This window comes from Ictalurus furcatus, chromosome 2 (assembly GCF_023375685.1).
Source record: "Ictalurus furcatus strain D&B chromosome 2, Billie_1.0, whole genome shotgun sequence".
NCBI lineage: Eukaryota > Metazoa > Chordata > Actinopteri > Siluriformes > Ictaluridae > Ictalurus > Ictalurus furcatus.
In genome coordinates this window covers 4,950,264-4,971,577 of record NC_071256.1, presented here as the reverse complement: position 1 = coordinate 4,971,577, position 21,314 = coordinate 4,950,264, and the positions used below count along the sequence as shown (strand labels likewise).

The following is a 21,314-nucleotide window of genomic DNA, read 5'->3' as shown; positions in this document are numbered from 1 at the left end:
ACTGAAACTTTTTATTTTAGCACTAACATGAATCCACATCTAATCATTTAACCCCCCAAAATAGACCACTACTACTACTACTACTACTATCACTACTATAATATAACATAATAATGATAATAATAATAATAATAATAATAATAATAATAATAATAATAATAATAATAATAATAATGCATTTTATTTTCTAATATTAACATTATGAAATTAATCTTGATATTAGGCCTATATTAATAAATAAGTCTATTTCACTATGACCACTAACCAAGAGCAAACAGTAAGTTGCTGTATGCTACAGTAGGACAGCAGCTTATTCAAATATTCTTATTTTTTCTAAATTGTGGTAATATTTAAACATATTTATTTGAAGTAGCACTGAACATGTATCCACATCTGAATGGCACACTATCATCATGTGACATTAAACTCACATATGATCATGTCTGCAGAGTTCAGCTTCATATGGGGAGAGAGAGAGAGAGAGAGAGAGAGTGAGAGAGAGATAAAGAGAGAAAGTGAGAGAGAGAGAGAGGGAGAGGAAACCGGAGTACCCGGAGGAAACCCCCCGCAGCACAAGGAGAACATGCAAACTCCGCACATACAGGGCGGGAATCGAACCCCCAGCCTTGGAGGTGTGAGGCGAATGTCCTAGCCACTAAACCACCCACTGTTAACATATTAATAACAAATACAAAGAATACTTTGTCAAATAGGCCATCGATATATGGCTAATAACATTTTCCTTCACACTAACAACTGACCCGATGTCTCCATAAAAACATCCAAATTAGTAATATAACCCCAATTCCAAAAAAGTTGTGACGCTGTGTAAAATGTAAATAAAAACAGAATACAATGATTTGCAAATCTCATAAACCCTTATGTTATTCACAATAGAACATAGAAAACATATCAAATGTTTAAACTGAGGAAATGTACCGTTTTAAGGAAAAAATAAGGTAATTTTGAATTTGATGACCGCAACACGTCTCAAAAAAGTTGGTACGGGGGAAACTAAAGGCTGGAAAAGTAAGTGTTACTAAAAAGAAACAGCTGGAGGAACATTTTGCAACTAATTAGGTTAACTGACAACAGGGCAGTAACATGATTGGGAATAAAAAGAGTATCTTAGAGAGGCAGAGTCTCTCAGAAGTAAAGATGGGATGGAAGGCTATGTTGCTCTAAAACCTGTATATACCTTTCAGCATTGATGGTGCCTTTCCAGATGTGCAAGCTGCCCATTCCATAGGCACTAATGCACCCCCAAACCATCAGAGATGCAGGCTTTTGAACTGAGTGCTTATAAAAAGCTGGATGGTCCCTCTCCTATTTAGTCCTCTTTAGTTTAGAGGACACGGTGTCCATGGTTTCCAAAAAGAATTTCAAATCTCGATTCGCCTGAGGGACGAAGATCACGGGCATGCAATATCGACTTTCACCCTTGTCCCTTGTGCACAGAGATTTCTCCAGATTCTCAGAATCTTTTGATGATATTATGTACTGTAGATGATGAGATATTCCTAGTCTTCACAATTTTACATTGAGGAACATTATTGTGAAATTGTTCCACAAATTGTAGACGCAGTTTTTCGCACACAGAGGTGAACCTCTGCGCATCTTTACTTCTGAAAGACTCGGAAAGACTCTGCCTCTCTAATATACTCTTAATATACCCAATCATGCCCCTGTCCCTACTTTTTTGAGATGAGTTGTGGCCATCAAATGAAAAATTACCTTATTTTTTTGTCTTAAAATGGTAACAGCCAGACAACTCCTTCTGAATGTTATCTAACCTGTCTTGCAGGGTTTTAAACTGTGCTTCAGTAAACAACTGTAACTTCTCCATAGCTGAAGCAATCATGGCGGTGAGAGACTCCCCCATCTTGTCCGCTTCATGTGTTTGTTCGAGTAGTGTCTGCCTGCCGGTGGGATTTCCCTGACGTAAAGTCATAATTAATAGCCAAATACTAAATAGTCAAAGAACAACCAAAAATAGTCAAGCTTGTTCACAGCCATTGATGAAAAAATTTACCTTCAACAGATACATTTTCTCTTCTTTAAAAATAAAGGTAAAACATTATTAAGATATTATTAAAACGTATTCCAATAAGTGTTCGCTGATATAAAGACTGCATTTCTCAATGTAAATGTCAAGTTGAGAGAAGACCTTGTGTAGTGATATAGATTTCTGTTGAGGTAAGGTTGTGTAATGACTTACTTTAGATCATTAGAACAACTCAGTTTGTAGCTCAGTCTCCTTCTGGTCTGTCTGTGTCACATAACGGTAATGAGGTGGCTAATAGTTTTATGCATGAGGGTAAAATTGTGTAGAAATGGACAAAGGTGACATTTCTGTAACGTGTCTCAAACGTGGAAATTGGTCTAAACGGTGACATGAAAACTTGCTTTATGTTACATAGTGAAGGATTTGATGGTGACCATCACTGCACTGTAAAACAGAGTTATGTATTATTTCTCTGATTTTAAATTAGAATGAGATTGATTTTAATGTCATGTCACATTATCATATAAATTCTATGTATCAGATACAAACTTTTTGATAAAAACAACAAACAACTTTTGAAGCTTCTATAAATGTTTATGAAAGCTTATGCCAGTTGTAATGAAGGAATTATACTGGTGTAATGTAGCTCTATAAACACTACAGTGTTACCAAAATAAATCACAGATTAGACTGGGAAATATGCCAAATCCAATCAGATACCAATTCAAAGTTTCAGGCCAGTCTGATACCCATAATCAGTATTTACTATTATTTATAACTTGATTTATATTTTGTCACAATATGACTCGTTAGAGTAAAATCCTCAGTTATGGTAAATGGAGTAAACTTTTGTGTCACATATTTAACTATAATTCATTTGAACACTGATCAAGTCTGTTTTCACTGAATATCAACTTTTATTGTGTATTTAAATACTTTACCTTTAACATGAAGCCAGATGTCTCTGTGTTCCTTCTCAGTCCTGCACCTGTAGTCTCCCTGATCCTCTTCTCTCAGGTCAGATACGAGCAGAGACAGATTACCAGGAGAAATGTGATTAAACAGCTGAAGTCTGCCACGGTAGTGTTCATCATTTAACACTTCTGTCGCAGGTCCTGTTCTGAAGGTCCCCCAGGTGAATTTCTGAGGTTTGGTGTGCAGGTCAGAGCAGGAGCAGGGGAACAGCACTGAACCACCTTTGTGTCCTGTGATTTCTCTCAGATTATCACCAGAGAGAGAACAGCCTACAGAAACAAACATACAAAAACTCACAATCTACTGAATACAATATGAAGTACAATATTTCAAAATGAATTTTTATGAAAATACTTATGTTTCAGTACGTTTAATCCCTAATCTCTTGTTTCTCAGCCCAGTTCCTAACTACTTGTCACGGTTTCCCCTTTATGCAGCGCGCTGTGGAGCATGTGGGCGCGCGTGCACGAGCAAGGTGCGCGAGCACCTGCTTTTCCTTTGTTGACAACCGTGACATTTGGACACGTGCTTTTGTTATGTTTCCTCCCTGTTCTGTCATTGGCTGTTATTTCACGTGTGTCTGAAGTGCTGTCAGCCGTCAGCAATTAAGACGCTGATTATGTTTGTATATATACCGCGCGCCTCCCAGCACACGGCGCGGAATATTAGATTAGTATAGATACTTACGTTAGATATAGATATAGATATAGATATAGATATGATTAGATTAGATTAGATTAGATTAGATTAGATTAGATTCATAGTGAACCACAGTCACAGTCGTAGTCTTAGTTATTGTCCGTGTCACGTTTCATGTTTAGATTCGTCAGTTTAAGTCACGCTGGTTTCTCCGCTCCCAGTTAGTAGTCATAGTTTATGTTTCATGTTTTGTATCTCGACCCTGTTTTCCGTGACTACGACATTGTTTCCTGCTTTGCCCCGTTTATGTCTGTTTGCCGATCGCCTGACCTTTGCATGTTTCTGGATTACGTTTGTGGATTACGATTTGGATTTACCTGCCTGTGTCTGTCATCAATAAAACTGTCAAACTGCACTTGCATCCGTCCCTATCTTCGTTATGTCTCGAGACGTGACACTACTGTGTGTGTTACGCTATCTTGTGATCGTGTGTGTATTTTTCTTTTAAATCCCAGAGAGCTACTTGTAGTTAGACAGCTGTGGTTAGACACCATGTTACAACTACATCTGAAAATAAAGACTGCTTGCAGAGAGTAATACTACACAATGTGCAGATTTCTTTAAACTGATCAGTTTCCAGTTTTTACAATTACTTACACACATTTCTCAATACTATGTTCACTTTTCTTTTTTTTTTTTAAATCCCCACACAGTTGGCTTTACCAGTGTGCAGTTCAGTACAGCAGTTAACCTCACATCCATAATGTCCTGTCATGGGCGTAGATTTGGTTTGAATATGGGGGGGGGTTGAAGTGTGAATGGGTATGCTTCCTGATATTTTTAATTAAATAAAAATTATAATAATACATAGAAAAAACAGCTTTGTTATATCTGCAGTCATTACATAATTATCCTGTGCTTCTCTATCTTTCTATCTATCCACCCTCCCCCTATCTGTCTAATCTATCCGTCATCCAACTATTTGTCTAATCTACCTATCTATCATACACCTATCTGTCTAATCTATCGATCATTCACAAGCATTTATGATCAAATGATTGTTTCATTAAAACAAACTACACAGGACATAATAACAGTCCAAATGAATGCACACTGTAAATGACTGAAACTTACACATCAGTTAGTGTGAACAACCTTGCTGTTGATAATAATGGGAATTATTAAAATAAAACTTAGCTAACATAACTCAAGGCAGTTTCCAATAACTTGGGTATTTTCCATTTATGCACATTCTATTTGAAAAGCAATAAAATACACAGAGTACCAAAATGATGTCCTGTCTGTGTTTTGCGCCCCGTTTCCGATCTCTCCCTGGTTGAGAACCACTGGCCTATTGGAATGACACTGGACTTGATAGATTCCGTGAGTCATGCCGAGAACAACGATACCATTGATGCCCTGGTCAATCGAACTTGCTGTCTGCCGTTTTGAATTTCGTTGAAAACATTCTTTTTTGAACTCCTTCTCCTTCGTTGGCCCGATTTTCGTCAAATTCGATTCAGATCCTCTTCAGACCATGCCAGCAAAAGTTATGGTTCATATACTTAACTGTTATATACTTAATTGTCTCTGCAAGGCTTTGGCATATTGACACCAAACTTTGTGTGTCATTGAAACCGCACAGTGACCACATCACATCACATTAATTTGGTCACAGCGTCACCTATTGATCAAATATGATAAGCAATTAAATTATATAACAATTGATTGTATGAACGTTCAACCATTTTGCCTAAAATCATATACAAATGTATAAAACTGCCTTTTTTTTTTTTTTAATTTTTTTTACAGTTGGTCTTGATGCTCCCTGCCATGCTTGTTTAGCTCCTTGTTTAGCCTCTTCAGTGCTTGGCCCCTTAATTGCTGCTTGCAGCTATATTTATTATTGTTATTATTATTATGGATTATTTGGAGTTGTTTGGGGAACAGTGACACATGACACTCTCACATTCCTAATAGATTTATCACTTAAGGTACGTTCACACATAGAGCGACTCACAGCGACAATGCGACCAGAGACGTTCATTTTCAATGAGATCTGGCGACTTCCGGCGACATGCGCGGCAGCGACCATTGGCGACCGGATGTGGGCGTGTCCAGCGACGCGACAAAGTTTAATTTTATGCAAATTTGGAGCGACTTGGTGCAGCAACTACCAATGGGAGTGAAGAAGAGTGAGCACACACCACCCCTGCTCACTAGCAGAGGCAGCGCCATTGTGGCAGTAGCCAATTAGCTTAGCTAAGCTTAGGATCTTAGTGGGTTTAAAGAAAAATTTTTTATTATTAAATAAATAAATAAATAAATAACAATGAAACATTCACTTTTTGTTGCAATTGAGCAAAATCCCAGTGTAGCTCCTATCTTTGGTGAAGTGTCCGGCTTGTCGCTGCTTCGGCGGCCGGGAACGAGCAGCACCAAGCCAGACACTTCACCCAGAAAACACGGAGGCCACAGCCAAATAGCTGCAGTCCAGCTCCCAGTCACCATCGAACAGATAGTGAAGGACAACCTGATGGTGACACTCACTCACTGAGATAGGAGCTACACCTGGGTTTTGCTCAATTGCAACAAACAGTGAGAGTGTTTCATTACTATTATTTTGCTTTAAACGCACTAAGGCCATAAGCTAAGCTAATTGGCGCTTGTGCTTTTGCCGCAGTTAGACGGCTGATCACACACCGCTTCTCCTTCATCTCGTAGGATATGATGCATATATACACTGGTGAATTTTATATCCTCTCTCTCCAAAATGTTTTATTTCAGCAGCAAGAAAACTTGTTTGTTGTCAAAAGTGGAATGTTAGTTGTACCACCCATGTTACTATGGCAACCAGTAATAGGAGCGCCTAACTGCGACTTCATAGTACAGTGATTGGTGACTTGCAGTGATAAAATTGCTGTATGTGTGAAGGCAGCATTATGCAGCGCAACCAGATACATCACTGAATTTATTTTTACATAAACATATGTTCCATTACAATTGTATAGAAGCTACTACAGTATATGTAACAGGAATTATTCAGAAACACTGGAATATACTCCAGTAAATCAAAAATACACAAATTTCAGAGAGAATATTCAAAATCACATCATGAAACCATGGTCATTCCAAGAATGTGACAAAAAGTATATATATTCACTACACATACTGTATAGAGACACACATATGCATGTAAGATATCGATCAAGCAGACTGAAAAAAGTGTGCACAAAAAGATTAACATTAGCATTTACATTTACGGCATTTGGCAGATGCTCTTATCCAGAGTGTGTTACAGAAGTGCTCCGAAGTCTCTCTCAGAAAACACGTCCTCATGCTAGTTCACTAGGACAGGGACTAAGAGTACCATCAGTCTAAACACAGTGTTGAGAGGTTAGTTCAGGATGAAGTACTAATTTAAGTCCTTGGTGAACTGGTAGGTCTTTACACACTCATTCACACTTTTTTTTTTTTACATGAAGACAGGAGACTTCAAATTTCACCATAAAAATCCCAAACAAGATCATGTATAGCAGTCTTCTTACACAAAAGAGGATGATGTGTCTGCCATGTCAACACAGAATTTGGCATCTGACTACATTTCCCAGCATGCACCTCCGACTACAAATATGGCTACCATCGACTACAAATATGGCTACCATGGACTCCAACTCCCAGTTCACACGCTCAATCTCACCCCATTACTGACTGCACACACCTGGACTCAATCACCACTCCACACTATATAAACACGCTCACTACACATAGACTTTGTGGAGGATTTGTTCAGCTCGCTTTCCTCATGTGATGTACCAAGCCTTTGAGTCATGCGTGCCATTTCTATTTTCGACCCTTGTTTATTTTCTTGTTTCATCATTATAGTCTCGTACTCTGAATATTTTTTTGTATAAGTTTGTACATTGCTTGACCCTTTGCCTGCTCAGTGTCAAGGGTTCCTACTCCAATGTTCTCTGTATTTCTCTGAACAACGTAAGGTGGATCAGTTTATTAACCTTCTCAAAGAGCAAGGAGTTAACCTGGACGACCGCAGTCTGGAACCAAGGAGGGGAACACACCTCAACTCACGATCGATTCACTGAACTGTTCCTCCACGTTTTTGACCACGCTCCAGAAGGTAAAGAAATTGTACAGCATTCAACTGCAGGAAACACAACCAACCACACACACACAATTATAACTAAGGGCAATTTATCTTGGTCAGTCCAGTGACAGGTGTATTTTAGGAGGTGGGAGGAAACCAGAGAACCCGGAGGAAACCCACATGGACATGGGGAGAACAAGCACAGAAACTCCACACAGACAGAAGCCCGAGCTCAGGACTGAAGCGGGGACCCTGGAGCTGTGAGGAGACAACGCTACCCACTGCATCACCACACTGCTCATAGATCCACAGAGTTCCCCTTTTGTATAGATGGTAATGAATCAAAAACACAACAGCTGTGTAACGCTAAACTGGAAATTAGCTGTTATTATTATTTGAAATCAATTTATTCACTATTATTTATTTACTGAATTTATTTTTTTGAATTTTGTCAAAGTAATGAAAGTGTCACAGTTCAGTCCACATCGACCGCGCTTGAGTTTTGGAAGGCATGCAACTTAAAAAAAACCAAAAACTCTCTCTCTATGTATATATATATATATATAATGTGTGTATATATGTATGTATATATGTCTATATGTATATATATGTATGTATATGTGTATGTATGTAATAATGCAAAGTGTAATAGAAAAGTCATTTACTTGTAACTGTCACGTCTTCATTCTGGTCTTAGCTGTAAATAGATGCGTGTGAATTTCACACCTTTTTCTGCTGTCTCTCATATAAAATGCAGGAAGTGAAGATGGTCACTGACAGAGGGACAGCAGAAAAAGGTGTGAAATTCACACGCATCTATTTACAGCTAAGACCAGAATGAAGAAGTGACGTACAGGTTACAGGAAAATAGGCTACTTATCAAAAAAATTTGAGCTTGATCTCTTGTATATCGTTTTATAATCAAAGTATTGGACGAATTAAATTAATCTTTGTATCTAATCTTTATATCTTTGTATTTAATCTCTTAATATTTATGTGTAATAGTTAGAATAATTGACTATTATTAATGTCTTAATAATGTGAGATTAATCTGAAAATAAACGAAAGACATACAATACAGTTTAGTGTAATTGTGCAGTTGTCAACAACAGGGGCGTCGCTAAACCCTTTTTACTGGGACACGAGTCTTTTTGAAGTGATTTGTTCATTTAGGAGGCTGGTTAGTTAGTTTACTCATAAAAATGTTAATTAAACACACCTGCCTGTAATTTTCTGTGCATAAATCTTTGGTTAGATGTTTCAGGTGTGTGTGATTAGGGATGGAGTTAAACTCTGCAGGACAGTGCAGTGGCCCTCAGGACCGGAATCGCCCATCCCTGGTTTAGGAGATAATTTCACAGTTTCAGTGGCTCCATTATATTGTCTGGTATTTGTGTAAATAAAACATAATGAATTTGTTTTTGGGGGACTAGGTTTCTGATGGACTAGGATTGGAGAGGAAGGATTTTAAATGTAATGATAATGTTGATATATTTGTTGTTTTATATACAGGTTATTTCAAAAGTCACTACTGTATTATTGTGATGGGATTTCAGGTGCCAGCTTTTTATTTCAAAAAATCATTTCTTCTCTTGTCTTTTTGAACAGAGTGTATATCTATGTGTATTTATTTCAGGAGTTTTAATAGAAATGAGGTATAGTAAATATCAAATAAAATGTAAACGTGCATTGATGAAGTTAATGTTGTTAGTAATTGTTTAAAAATGACCATGGTAAACAGTGTTCCAAGGTATAAAAATATAGTTTGTCTGTCATTTAACCAAACAATAACCAGTTTTGATACCTAAAAAAGTTTAAAGTAAATAAATAAAAACTTTTTTGATACCTTAAAAAAGTTTTATATAAAAGTTTAGCAAAGGCCTTTACAGTCATTTATAATGTAAAACTGAACTAATGAAACGCTGACCCTGGACCCCCTTAAAACATTTTGAAGTACGTTTGTAAAGTTCTTGTGGGGCCCGTGCCCCTGTAGTGATTAAACTCTAGAAATGGTCCTGGTCAATAACATCATGTCACACGGATCAATTTAACTCCGAGTCCGAGGACGTGGTGTGAATCATTTCCCCGCCCCTTACATCACGTAACAAACTGTGGTTGGTCGCTTTATGTGTCCATGAGACGGTCTCTTCCTGTCCATGTGAACTACACTGAGGCTCTTAATTCATGTGAAGTAAGCAGGTACTGCAGATATGCAGTGAAGGTCATCGTAATAACTGGACAAAATATGTAGTGATTGGTCGCACTACATCATTACTCATTTGAACTTGTTACTGGAAAAGCTACACTATTTGTAAAGTACTGAAGCTACTGTCACACTACTGAAAAATGTAGTTAAGTTAGTAGCGTCACTACTTTTAGTTAGCTACTCCCCAATACTGCCATAGGTGAAGACTTGAGTTTAGCAGCCGCTAAGCAGATGGTCAGCATTATGCTGGGGAAGAATGCAGTTAAGCCACAATATTTGTGATGGAGAAATTGAGGAAACTTTCTTTTTTGCAGACCTCTACATTCAAATGTAACTGCTGAAGCTGTGTTTGACTTTTTGAACAATTTCATGGTTTCTAATGACATCAGCAGGACAAAGTGTGTTGGACTCAGCACTGATGGTTGTCGCTCTATGATGGAGCAACACAGTGGACTGGTGAAGCAGGTCAGAGACTCGGCCCCACTGCTCACTCACATACATTGCTGCATTCACAGAGAGGCATTAGCTGCTAAGAGAATGACCACGGATTTAAAGACGGTTTTGGACGATGCTGACAGAATGGTGAATTACATCAAAAGTCGTCCATTACAAGCACGTTTGTTTTCCCTTCTGTGTGAGGAGATGGGGGGTGCACTGTGGCTTAGTGGTTACCACATTCGCCTCACACCTCCAGGGTTGGGGGTTCGATTCCCACCGTGGCCCTGTGTGTGTGGAGTTTGCATGTTCTCCCCGTGCTGCGGGGGTTTCCTCCGGGTACTCCGGTTTCCTCCCCCAGTCCAAAGACATGCATGGTAGGCGGATTGGCGTGTCTGTAGTGTATGAATGTGTATGAATCACACCATCTTCAGTCGTCTTGACTCTTGCCACTGGATCATGGTGGTCAACGGGAAGCGAGAGTGAGGCCGATGCTGCGCAAGTCTTCCTCACTATAATCCAATTCACGAGTCTTCTCCTGTGTGAGGAGATGGGAAGTGAACACCACCAGGTCTTACTGCATACTGAAGTCCGGTGGCTCTCACGCAGCAGAGTGCTCACCCAGCTCTTCCAGTTACGTGATGAGGTCAGAACATTTTTCATCGATTCCAAATTTGTGATTGGCTTTGTATATTGGTCTACTTGGAAAACATTTTCAGCCACTTGAATGGACTCAGTTTGGCCCTACAGGGGAAAGCAGTAACAATGTAACAAAACACAATAGAGACGATCACAAACAAAACTCATCTGTAGGAGAAAAGAATGGCCCGAGCCAACTGCGAGAAAACGTGTCTGTGTTTTTGAAGGAAAGGCCACTTCCTGTCAGTGCAGCAGTTGCTATGGCAGCGCACCTGCAGGCTTTGAAGTCACAGATACAGGACTACTTCCCTGGCATGAGAGAACAGCAGAGCTGGATACAGAATAACTTTGCCAACCACGTTAAGGATGTAAATGCGGGTCTCACCTCCAAGGAACAGGACAGTCTTGTTGATCTATCCTGTGATAGCTTTTAGAAACTGATTTTTTTTTTCAGAAAGACTTTTGACTCAGTTCTGCTTGCATGTGTCTTCCAAATACCCCGAGCTCTGTAACAAGGCAATCATGTTTCTGATGCCGTTTGCCAAAGGTAAGTATAGTTTAGGTTTGTATCTGGTCCCCCACCAGAGATATTCAACCCAAAAGTGAACAGAATTTTAAAAAATGGCACTTTCTCACCCCTTACTTTCTCATCTCAAAAATGAAATGTTCTGCATGCACACTATACTTATCTAGGTACCTCCTAAAAATTAAAACTGAGACTCGAACCCTTCCCATTATTATAAATTGACCCTAAATGTGGAACTGTGAGCAATCTTCAGCACTACACTTGGACTTCATTTCTAACTCTAAGGAACAAGAATGTGCAAAATGTTTATGTATTTGAACTTTTAATGTGCGCTAGAGGTCAGTTTTTGTTCCAAGAAGCTAGGACCATCCTGAGCCGAGATATTGAGGTTTCTGTAAACATCTGTATAACAAAAAACTGCTGGTTTTGCAACGCCGATACATAGAGTAATCACTCAAAAATAATTATGAAAATTAAAAACAGTCGAGCAACCAACTTTGTAATTATTGGACCACTTGAGATGGAATGACCCATTAGGTCCTGTCAGTAAACCTGCTGCATCAGACTACTGGACTGTTCTTTACTAAGTTCTTAATTGACGAAGTTTACATCGTCCTTCAATTTAAATGTAGATGTTGTAATGTCATTTAAACATTGTTTTTCAACACCGTTATGAATTTTAATGAAACAGATTTGTGAACTGTATGCCCCTGTAGCTTCTCTTACAGATATTGATGTTGTATATAATTGTATGCAGTGTTTTGGATTTAGATAGAATATATTTGTAAACAGAATGAAGATAATCATCTTACCTTCACCAGAATATGATCTGTACATTTCTATAGTAGTTCACATAATGCTAATGAAACCCTTCCAAGTGTTAATGAATGATGTCATTTTGTGCAAAGAGAAAATTTACTTTATTATATATATATTTTTCTACATTTTATGAATCTATACTTATTATACACCCAGGAAGCTCTGCTGTGGACATTAAATGGTGTTATGATGCTTTCCAGGTTGACTTACTTAGAGTGAGTTTGGTTTTAACGTTTCATGTCATTATTAACATTATTTTATGGTAGTTCACTTAATTCATAATGCTAATGAAACAAAGAGACAACCTACTTATATATAAAATTAGTCTATATTTATAAACACTGCAGTGTTACCAAAATAAATCATAGATTAGATTCAAATCCAATCTGATAGCATTACAAAGTTCAGGTCAGTCTGATACCCATATTCGGTATTTATTGCTATTTATAACTTGATTTTGACAAAATGACTTCTAGAGTAAAATCCTAAACCCTGGTAAATGGAGTAAACTTTTTTGTTACATATTTAACTATAATTCATTTGAACACTGATCAAGTCTGTTTTCACTGAATATCAACTTTTATTGTGTATTTAAATACTTTACCTTTAACATTAAGCCAGATGTCTTTGTATTCCTTCTCAGTGCTGCACCTGTAGTCTCCCCGATCCTCTTCTCTCAGGTCAGATATGAGCAGAGACAGATTAGCAGGAGAAATGTGATTAAACAGCTGAAGTCTGCCACGGTAGTGTTTATTATTTAACATTTCAGTCAGACGTCCTGTTCTGTGGCTCCACCAGGTGAATTTCTGAGGTTCGGTGAACAGGTCAGAGCAGGAGCAGGGGAACAGCACTGAACCACCTGTGTGTCCTGTGATTGTTGTCGGAATATCAGCAGAGAGAGAACAGCCTACAGAAACAAACATACAAAAACTCACAATCTACTGAATACAATATGAAGTACAACATTTCAAAATTTAATTTTAAGAAAAGTACTTCAGTACATTTAATTCCAAAATCTTGAACCTACTAGATCAGGAAAGTGAACTGAATTAGTAATGTAAAGTGGGCGGGGTTAACAGACTGAGGTAAATTCGTTGCCGTTAGCTTGGCCGGCTAAGGCATGATGGAGATCATAAAAAAGGTTTCAAACGCTGTGACAACAGTTTTCTTGTTTAAACCTTCAACGAGTTAACAATTTATTCGGGTATTGTTAAACAAGTCCTGTTTAACCAAGGTTTAATATTTAAAAAGAGCCGACGCGCGGTCTTCCGCCATTTTTTTCTGAGCTCGTCCGCACCAGTCCTGTTGCATTATGGGATTTTTGAGCAGTACACCATCCGGGTATTTCTCTCCTACTGAGAATTCGGACATAACTACTACCCCTCTGGTGTACTGCTGTTCGCCTACTGTGTAGTAGGGTAGTACACCATTTCAGACGCAGCCAGCGTGTTACAACACACAATGTGCAGATTTCTTTAAACTGATCAGTTTCCAGTTTTAACAATTATTTATACACATTTCTCCATACTATGTTCACTTCCTTAAAAGTTTTTTTTATGCTTTTATCCAAAGTGACTTACAAATGAGGAAATACAAGTAAAGCGATATATCAAGCGGAGAACAATACAAGTAGTGCTACCATACAACATTTACAACTGAGTTTTAGAGAAACAAAGTGTGCAGAGTAGAGGTGTAGGAGCCAGAGTAAGGTGTTTTAAAAAAATAAAATAAAGTACTATAACTATCGAAACACTTCATACACGCCTCAAAACCAACTCATTCTACCAGATCACTAGTAAAGTCTCTCTCTCTCTCTCTCTCTCTCTCTCATACCTGAATACACCCTGGATTGTCAACTACAGGAACCAAATTTGAAATCAGCTATTATTAGTAGTAGTAGTAGTGGTAGTAGTAGTAGTATTTACTTTTACAAAAATGTATTTTTTTTAAAGATTTTTATTGAATTTATTTTACTGAATTGTATCAAAGCAGTGAAAACTGATACACGATTCAATCTACATAGACCACTATTGTGATATTTGAAAATGTGAACACAGTATGAATAATAAATAAATAAATAAATAAATAAATAAATGCATGTAACTAATTGTAAAAAATAAAAACCCTGAATAAGGCGTAATGCAGGAAGTGAAGATGGTCACTGACAGAGAGACAGCAAAAAAGGTGTGAAATTCACACACATCTATTTACAGCTAAGACCAGAATGAAGACGTGACAGTCTGAAAGTTGTTCTTAATTAAAACTCTAAATGTTTAATATTTGATCATTTTACTAATATTCTCTCTCCTTTCTGTAATAGAAATACTGATTCTTCTACACACACACCAGTGAAACACACACTCACACACATTCACACACACACGCTCACACACACGCTCACACACACACACACACACACACACACACACACACACACACATGCTCACACTACCGGAGTGTCTCTCTTTTATATACTTTGGTTTTCAGGAAATAACTGCTGTGTCATTTTTTATTTTTGAAAATCTCTTTCATCACTCTTTCCATGACTCAATTTCATTGTATATGCAGTATTAATATTTATTCATATATTTTTTCATGTGGTGGTTTTATCATATTCATAGTATCATTGTTATCTGTCTTAGGTGCCTCTTTCTCAGTTGCTCAAGTGAAGTTTGTTAGATGACCCCTAGGAAGCCTGAGGGACCGAGTCAACACAACAGAAGACTTCAGGAGCCAAACTTGTTCTGCGGTATTACAACGTGACAAAAGTTCCTTTTCAATTCAATACAAATGACACATGACACTTTTTATAAACTGAAAAAAATACTATAACCACTTAGAGTAATAATAATAATAATAATAATAATAATAATAATAATAATAATAATAACAATAAAAATCATCATCATAATCTAAACTAGATCATGTGACTTTAGTGAGTATATTAAAAATGGGAAAAGTATGTGAACCTCTAGGATTAGCAGTGTAATCTGAAGGTGAAATTAGAGTCAGGTGTTTTCAGTCAATGGGATGACAATCAGGTGTGAGTGAGCATTCAGTTTTATTTAAAGAACAGGGATCTATCACAGTCTGATCTTCACAACAGTCTTCTTGCTTGCTGTAATCATTTCAAAATTAGCCCTAGCTACACCCCTGGTCTCAGCATGTCAGAGTAACCACACGATTGTGGCCAGGGCAGCATGGGGGCTGATGGGAGAATGGCAACTTCCTCTTTCTCACAGCATCAGTTAACCGACATTGTGCCATGCACAGAGAATACTGAGTGATACTCCACACTCAACACGCACACGGTCATACATCCCTTACAATCTTTTTTATACTTCGTTACATACCTTTCTCAACACTGAGGTCCCGCTCTATCTCTCTCTCTCTCTCTCTCTCTCTCTTTCTCTCTCTCTCTCCACAGGAGCACCTTATCATTCCTATCACAATGAACTGAAAAACACTAATATCAGGTAACACACTGAAAACCCCAACAAGTCGACTGTACTCAACTGATTGAATAAACTTGTTCCCTCAATTTAGGGCGTACTCGCACTAGGCCCAGTTGTCTTGTACTGTGCTCAAGCACGACTGCCCCCCACCCCCCGCTGACCTGCACTCACATTGTGCTTAACGTTCTGGGCCTGAACACGCTTACGTCATTACGATGCAGCTTTTTGTTTGGAAGAAAACAGGAAGGAAATCGCTCTCGCACATCACAATGGAGTCCATCATTGTAACGTTACTTATCTTTTTTAGGTTCGCTTTTACTTGACTTTTGAATTATTTTTTTGACTGTTGGTATGTATGCTTATTTTTATGACTTGTGTCTACATGTGATTCTCTGTTTTTCTCTGAACAACGTAAGGTTGATCAGTTTGTTAACCTCCTCAAAAGGCAAAAGACACACGCATGCGTGCACACACACGCATGCATGGAAACACACACGCACGCACATACACACATGCACACGCACATGCATGCAGACACACACGCGCATGCACAGACACACACGCACATGCATGCACAGACACACACACACATGCACTCACGCACACAAACACGCATGCACACACACACACACATGCACGCATGAACACAATTATAACTAGGGGCAATTTATCTTGGTCAGTCCACCTACTGGTGTATTTTAGGAGGTGGGAGGAAACCAGAGAACCCGGAGGAAACCCACATGGACATGGGGAGAACAAGCACAGAAACTCCACACAGACAGAAGCCCGAGCTCAGGACTGAAGCGGGGACCCTGGAGCTGTGAGGAGACAACGCTACCCACTGCATCACCACACTGCTCAAAGATCCACAGAGTTCCCCTTTTGTATAGATGGTAATGAATCAAAAACACAACAGCTGTGTAACGCTAAACTGGAAATTAGCTGTTAATGTTTTTTTTTAAATTAGTTTATTTACTTTTACAACAATTTATTTATAAGTAATGAGAGTGACACAGTTCAGTCCACATAGACCGCTGTTGTAAGTTTTGAAAATGTGAAGACAGTATTGATAAAGGCATGCAACTAATTGTACAAAAAAAAAAAAAAATAATAATAATAATAATAGTAATAATAATAATAATCTCTCTCTCACTCATTATATATATACTCATACATACATATGTCATGATGCAGGAAGTGAAGATGGTCACTGACAGAGAGACAGCAGAAAAAGGTGTGAAATTCACACGCATCTATTTCCAGTTAAGACCAGAATGAAGAAGTGACAGTTACAAGTTACAGGAAAATAACTTTTCTATTACACTTTATATGAGTTATTATAGATACATTCACTAAGACAGAGATTGTGAGAGATGTAATTCAGTAAATGTGTAAAAACATACACTGTAAGTATTATAGGGATGTAAAATAATCTCACTGTAGATTCCTCCTTATTCATTCACCCACCTCTCTTCATCAGTACATTTTAGACTGAAGTTAATCAGGAAGAAAAAATCCACATGATCAAAGCTGAACAGGTCTAAATAAGGAGATTATAACACAAGGCATGACGTGTATGTTTACCTTGTGTATAAAGATTACTGCTGTCTTTGGACAATTTGGTTGTTCAGGAACAGGGCTGAACTACGGCCTACTGTAAACCCAGTCTGGACAGAAACCACATGAACTAAACACAAAGCAGCTGAACTAAGAACTGGCTAATATTCTCTCTCCTTTCTGTAATAGAAAATAGAAAATAACTTCACTCACCTGCAGCGACGTGAAACACAGCAGACAAAAGATACAAGCACTTCATTATTACTGATTCTTCTGCACACACACCAGTCCCTCAAAGTGACACACACACTCACACTGCCTGAGGGTCTCTCTGTTATATAGTGTGATTATCAGGAAACCACAACAACCACTGTCTCATTTTTTATTTTTGAAGAGTGATTTCATCACTCTTTCCATGACTCAATTTACTTTTTATATGCAGCATTAATATTTATTCTAAAAAAAAAAAAAAAAAAAAAAATTTAGATATTTTATCTCATGTGGTGGTTTTATCTTACTTCATAGTATCAGCATTGTTATCTTTCTTAGGCATCATTTTCTTAATGCTTGCTTGTAGCCTTTTCTTTAGATGAACTTTGACCTAAATAAATGAATACATTATAAATTAATCTAAGTGTTTTGAATGTGTAAAGTTTCTCCTCGCATTAATGTTTCTATACTTTATGAGCTCAAGTGAAGATTGTTAGATGACCCCTAGGAAACCTGATGGACCGAGTCCCACACACCAGTAGACGGAAGTGAGCTATGGCTAAGTGTCTAAATAGCGACATCTTGTGCTATAAAGCTGCCACTACAGCTGGTCTACAGATAATTAGGTTCATTGGGCTCATTAGGTTTGTTCACAAGATTAAAAAAAAATAAAAAAATAAAAAAAAATTAAAAAACCAAACAAACACCAGAAAATTAGAAAGGGTACAAAACAAGAACCTAGCATGCAGAATACATCAGATAATAACTACTCAGAAACAAATTCTACTAAGGAGGGAAAACACAGAACTTACATATGAGAACCAATCAGGGGAAAGACAAGACAGGTGTGTACAGAAAATCAGAGGAACCAAGGAAGAAAGGAAGAAAGGAAGAAATTCATTCTATGAGAAAGGATCCTTGGAAACTTTATTTGTTTTTCACATTTCAGCTCAGAATCAAAAATCACACCAGGGTCCCTCACCTAACATTCCTAACATTGGTGGCTAAAGGGCCCAGATGTAGAGAAAGCTGTCTGGCTAACTTTGATGGACCAAAAAACACCATTTCAGATTTTGACTCATTAAGCTGCAAAAAACTGGATGCCATCCACACCTTTATTTCATCCAAATAATCAAGCAGAGATGCAAGTTTGCGTCACGAATCAAGGATGGGTTCGGAAGCAATCGCAGATAAGAATGTTTATTAAACAAATACACAACAAAACTAAGACAACTAGACAAACCACTATGGCATGAAACAAAATGCAGTGACATGGAACACGGAAGTCTAAGACAACAAAAGACAGAGAAACAGTGTAGACAGTGGCTATATACACACAAGAGTGCTCATTAACAGAAACGTGAATCAGGTGCAGGTGGTCATGTGACATGTAGTGCAGTGCAGTGGCTGATGGGAACTGGAGTCCAGAGTTTCCTGATACGTGACAGTTTGGAGTTATCATTACATTTCAGAGGCAGATACAACTGGGTATGGTCTACATAACAATGATATGCTACACTGTGTTTGAGAGTTTAATCCCAAAGGGAGCATATATAGAGAAAACAGCACAGGGCCAAGACAAGAACCTCGAGGAACCCCAGATGAGATAGGCTGAGAGCAGGAAATAGAGCTCACTAATTCCACAGCAAAGGTTCTCCTATATAAATAGGATGAGAACCACTTTAGGGAACGCCCATTAATCAGGGCCTTGACTCCGCTCAGCAGAGCTTTACTGCACAGGTTCTTATTGTTGCTATAAAATAATGGAAATGATGAAAGAAAAACTCAAAACAAAAAAGAACCAAAAACAGTTCAGAGTTAAACCTCAGGGTAATCTCAGTGGATAATCTCACCTTTGTACATTTGTACCTAAGAACTGCTGCTGGACTCATACTTAGATCAGACTATCCCAGGACTCTTCTTCATAATATGCTTCAGGACTGTTTGACTTTTTAGAATATAATGAATTATAACAGCACTATCTGATATCAGGGCTGCTATTTAAACATAAACAGAGCTAAATAAAACATTTGTGACGTCCCTTATTATTACTAAAGTTACACCAGATATGTTGTGTTAATACCTCAATCAAATCCGTTTTATTTATTTATTTATTTTTACTTATTCCATTAACAATTAAACATTAAACAGTTAATAACTCTCCCTCTCTCTCGCTCATTAAAAATGTAAATGCTCGTAACAGATTATTGTGTATTGTGACATTGTTTATTGTTAAAAGCACTATTCAAATATCCAAAAGTGTCCAGTAGGCCACTGTGAGCAAATCAGAAGATAAAAACAAGGTCTTTTGTTCAACGCTTGATTAGCAATCAATTCCAGATGTGACCCCCAAAGATGTCCTCCTAAAGATGCCTGAACAATTCTGAGTCTTGAACGTACGGCTTACGTGCACAGCATGATAGTGCCCCCTGGATACAACGTCTTGTACTGGAGACAGCACTGCAGCACCAGATCGTCATTATCCTCCACGTTCAGCCTGCCTGAAACAATGTTAACAAACAGCGCCATCACCTGGTGAGCTGCTGCATGCATTCATACAAAGAACAAATGAAAAAACACACAAAACACACAAAATCAGCAGCTCACAGTCAGCGTGAGACACTTGCTGCATGGACTGGCTCCAGAGACGCGGCTCCTGGTTCTTCAGGGAGGTGTAGATGTAGTCCACAGCTGGCCTTTGACAGTTTCCTGCTTTTTAACGAGTCCAGCTCTTGTAGAACCACCCAGGGAACCAGCAGCGTCGGGAACCCCACAGCTGCAGCACAGAAAGAGTTACTTAACCAGTTAAACCCGATCTCCTTGCTGTCAAAAATCAAATACTGTTTAAATCTGAATGATCAAGTTTACATATTTTTTCTCTTTATATCAATAGTAGTAGTGTTGTAGTACTAGAGCGATGGAAAAACTGTCCAAAATGCTAAATAAAAATACACTAAACACTAAAACAGTTTTCTGCATTGAAAGGCTCACCAAATAAAAAAACCCCACCCTGAACCAAGTATTCTAATTAATAAATATATAACTAGATTTTTTTTGTATTTGTCAAATATTACATTTGCAGATATGAGAAGTAACTCCAAGTATATCATCTTTCACTTTTCTTTATAGAGGATGTTGACACCACCCACCCACCCACGCACGTACTAACGCAGACATACTCACTGACCACTTTATTAGGAACATTTATGCTCATTCATGCAGTGATGCAATCAGCCAATCACGTGGCATCAGCAGAGTGCATCAAATCACACAGATACAGGGCAAGAGCTTCATTTCATTCCAGTTCAAACTCCATCTACTGAAAGAGTTCTGATACACGTGCTTAAAAGCAAAGTGAATTTTCCTCATAATGGTGAGTTTTATTGGTTACTCGTCCAACAAGTGTGCGGACTAGGATGCCTGAGAAAAACAAGATCTGTCGTACAATCTGTAATCCCAATTTCAGATCTTTTTAGAATAATATTTAGAATTAATAAATGGCGCCATCTTGTGGCCGTTTTGAGATTGCGAGCAGGACCGTGATTGCAGCACTAAATCTGAGGGGAGACGATTCAACAACGACATGCACAGGTAAAGTACACTTGCTTTAATTAACTGATGAACTTTATTTAACATAACAGCCATTAATGCACAAACGAGATGTGTTACATAAACGCTTGCTATGTAGTTTAGGAAACAGAGACGAACTCACAGAATCACGTAATCTGTTTAACTCATCGAAG

At 38.1% G+C, this 21,314-nt stretch overlaps 1 protein-coding gene and 1 long non-coding RNA gene across 3 annotated transcripts; one reads left to right on the top strand and one right to left on the bottom strand.

Moving 5' to 3' along the window:
- Positions 1 to 1,075: 1,075 nt before the first annotated feature.
- On the bottom strand, positions 1,076 to 19,361 carry LOC128619907 (polymeric immunoglobulin receptor-like). 2 transcript variants are annotated; one of them, XM_053644415.1, is made up of 4 exons: positions 17,575 to 19,361; positions 12,954 to 13,256; positions 2,947 to 3,249; positions 1,076 to 2,269 (listed from the first exon to the last, which is right to left on the bottom strand). In XM_053644415.1, exons 1-4 carry the CDS (start codon positions 17,618 to 17,620, stop codon positions 2,250 to 2,252), a joined length of 672 nt encoding a protein of 223 aa, XP_053500390.1. In that variant the 5' UTR covers positions 17,621 to 19,361; the 3' UTR covers positions 1,076 to 2,249. The 2 variants fall into 2 exon arrangements, 1 of the variants encoding a protein (XP_053500390.1); XR_008388035.1 differs by lacking the exons at positions 1,076 to 2,269; positions 12,954 to 13,256; positions 17,575 to 19,361 and adding an exon at positions 7,036 to 7,163 and having other exon boundaries at positions 2,953 to 3,249.
- Positions 7,313 to 9,458, top strand: LOC128620139 (uncharacterized). The gene is made up of 3 exons (XR_008388092.1): positions 7,313 to 7,431; positions 7,618 to 7,757; positions 7,845 to 9,458. It is a non-coding gene; the product is annotated as an uncharacterized LOC128620139 (long non-coding RNA).
- Positions 19,362 to 21,314: the final 1,953 nt, after the last annotated feature.

Bases quoted from the DNA above. Each gene is read 5' to 3' on its own strand.
- LOC128619907 (XM_053644415.1), bottom strand. From the start codon at position 17,620: ATGAAGTGCTTGTATCTTTTGTCTGCTGTGTTTCACGTCGCTGCAG. The intron at 13,257-17,574 runs GTGAGTGAAGTT...TTGTTTCTGTAG, and splicing joins TGTGTTTCACGTCGCTGCAG to GCTGTTCTCTCTCTGCTGAT. The intron at 2,270-2,946 runs GTAAAGTATTTA...TATGTGACACAG, and splicing joins CATCTGGCTTCATGTTAAAG to ACAGACCAGAAGGAGACTGA.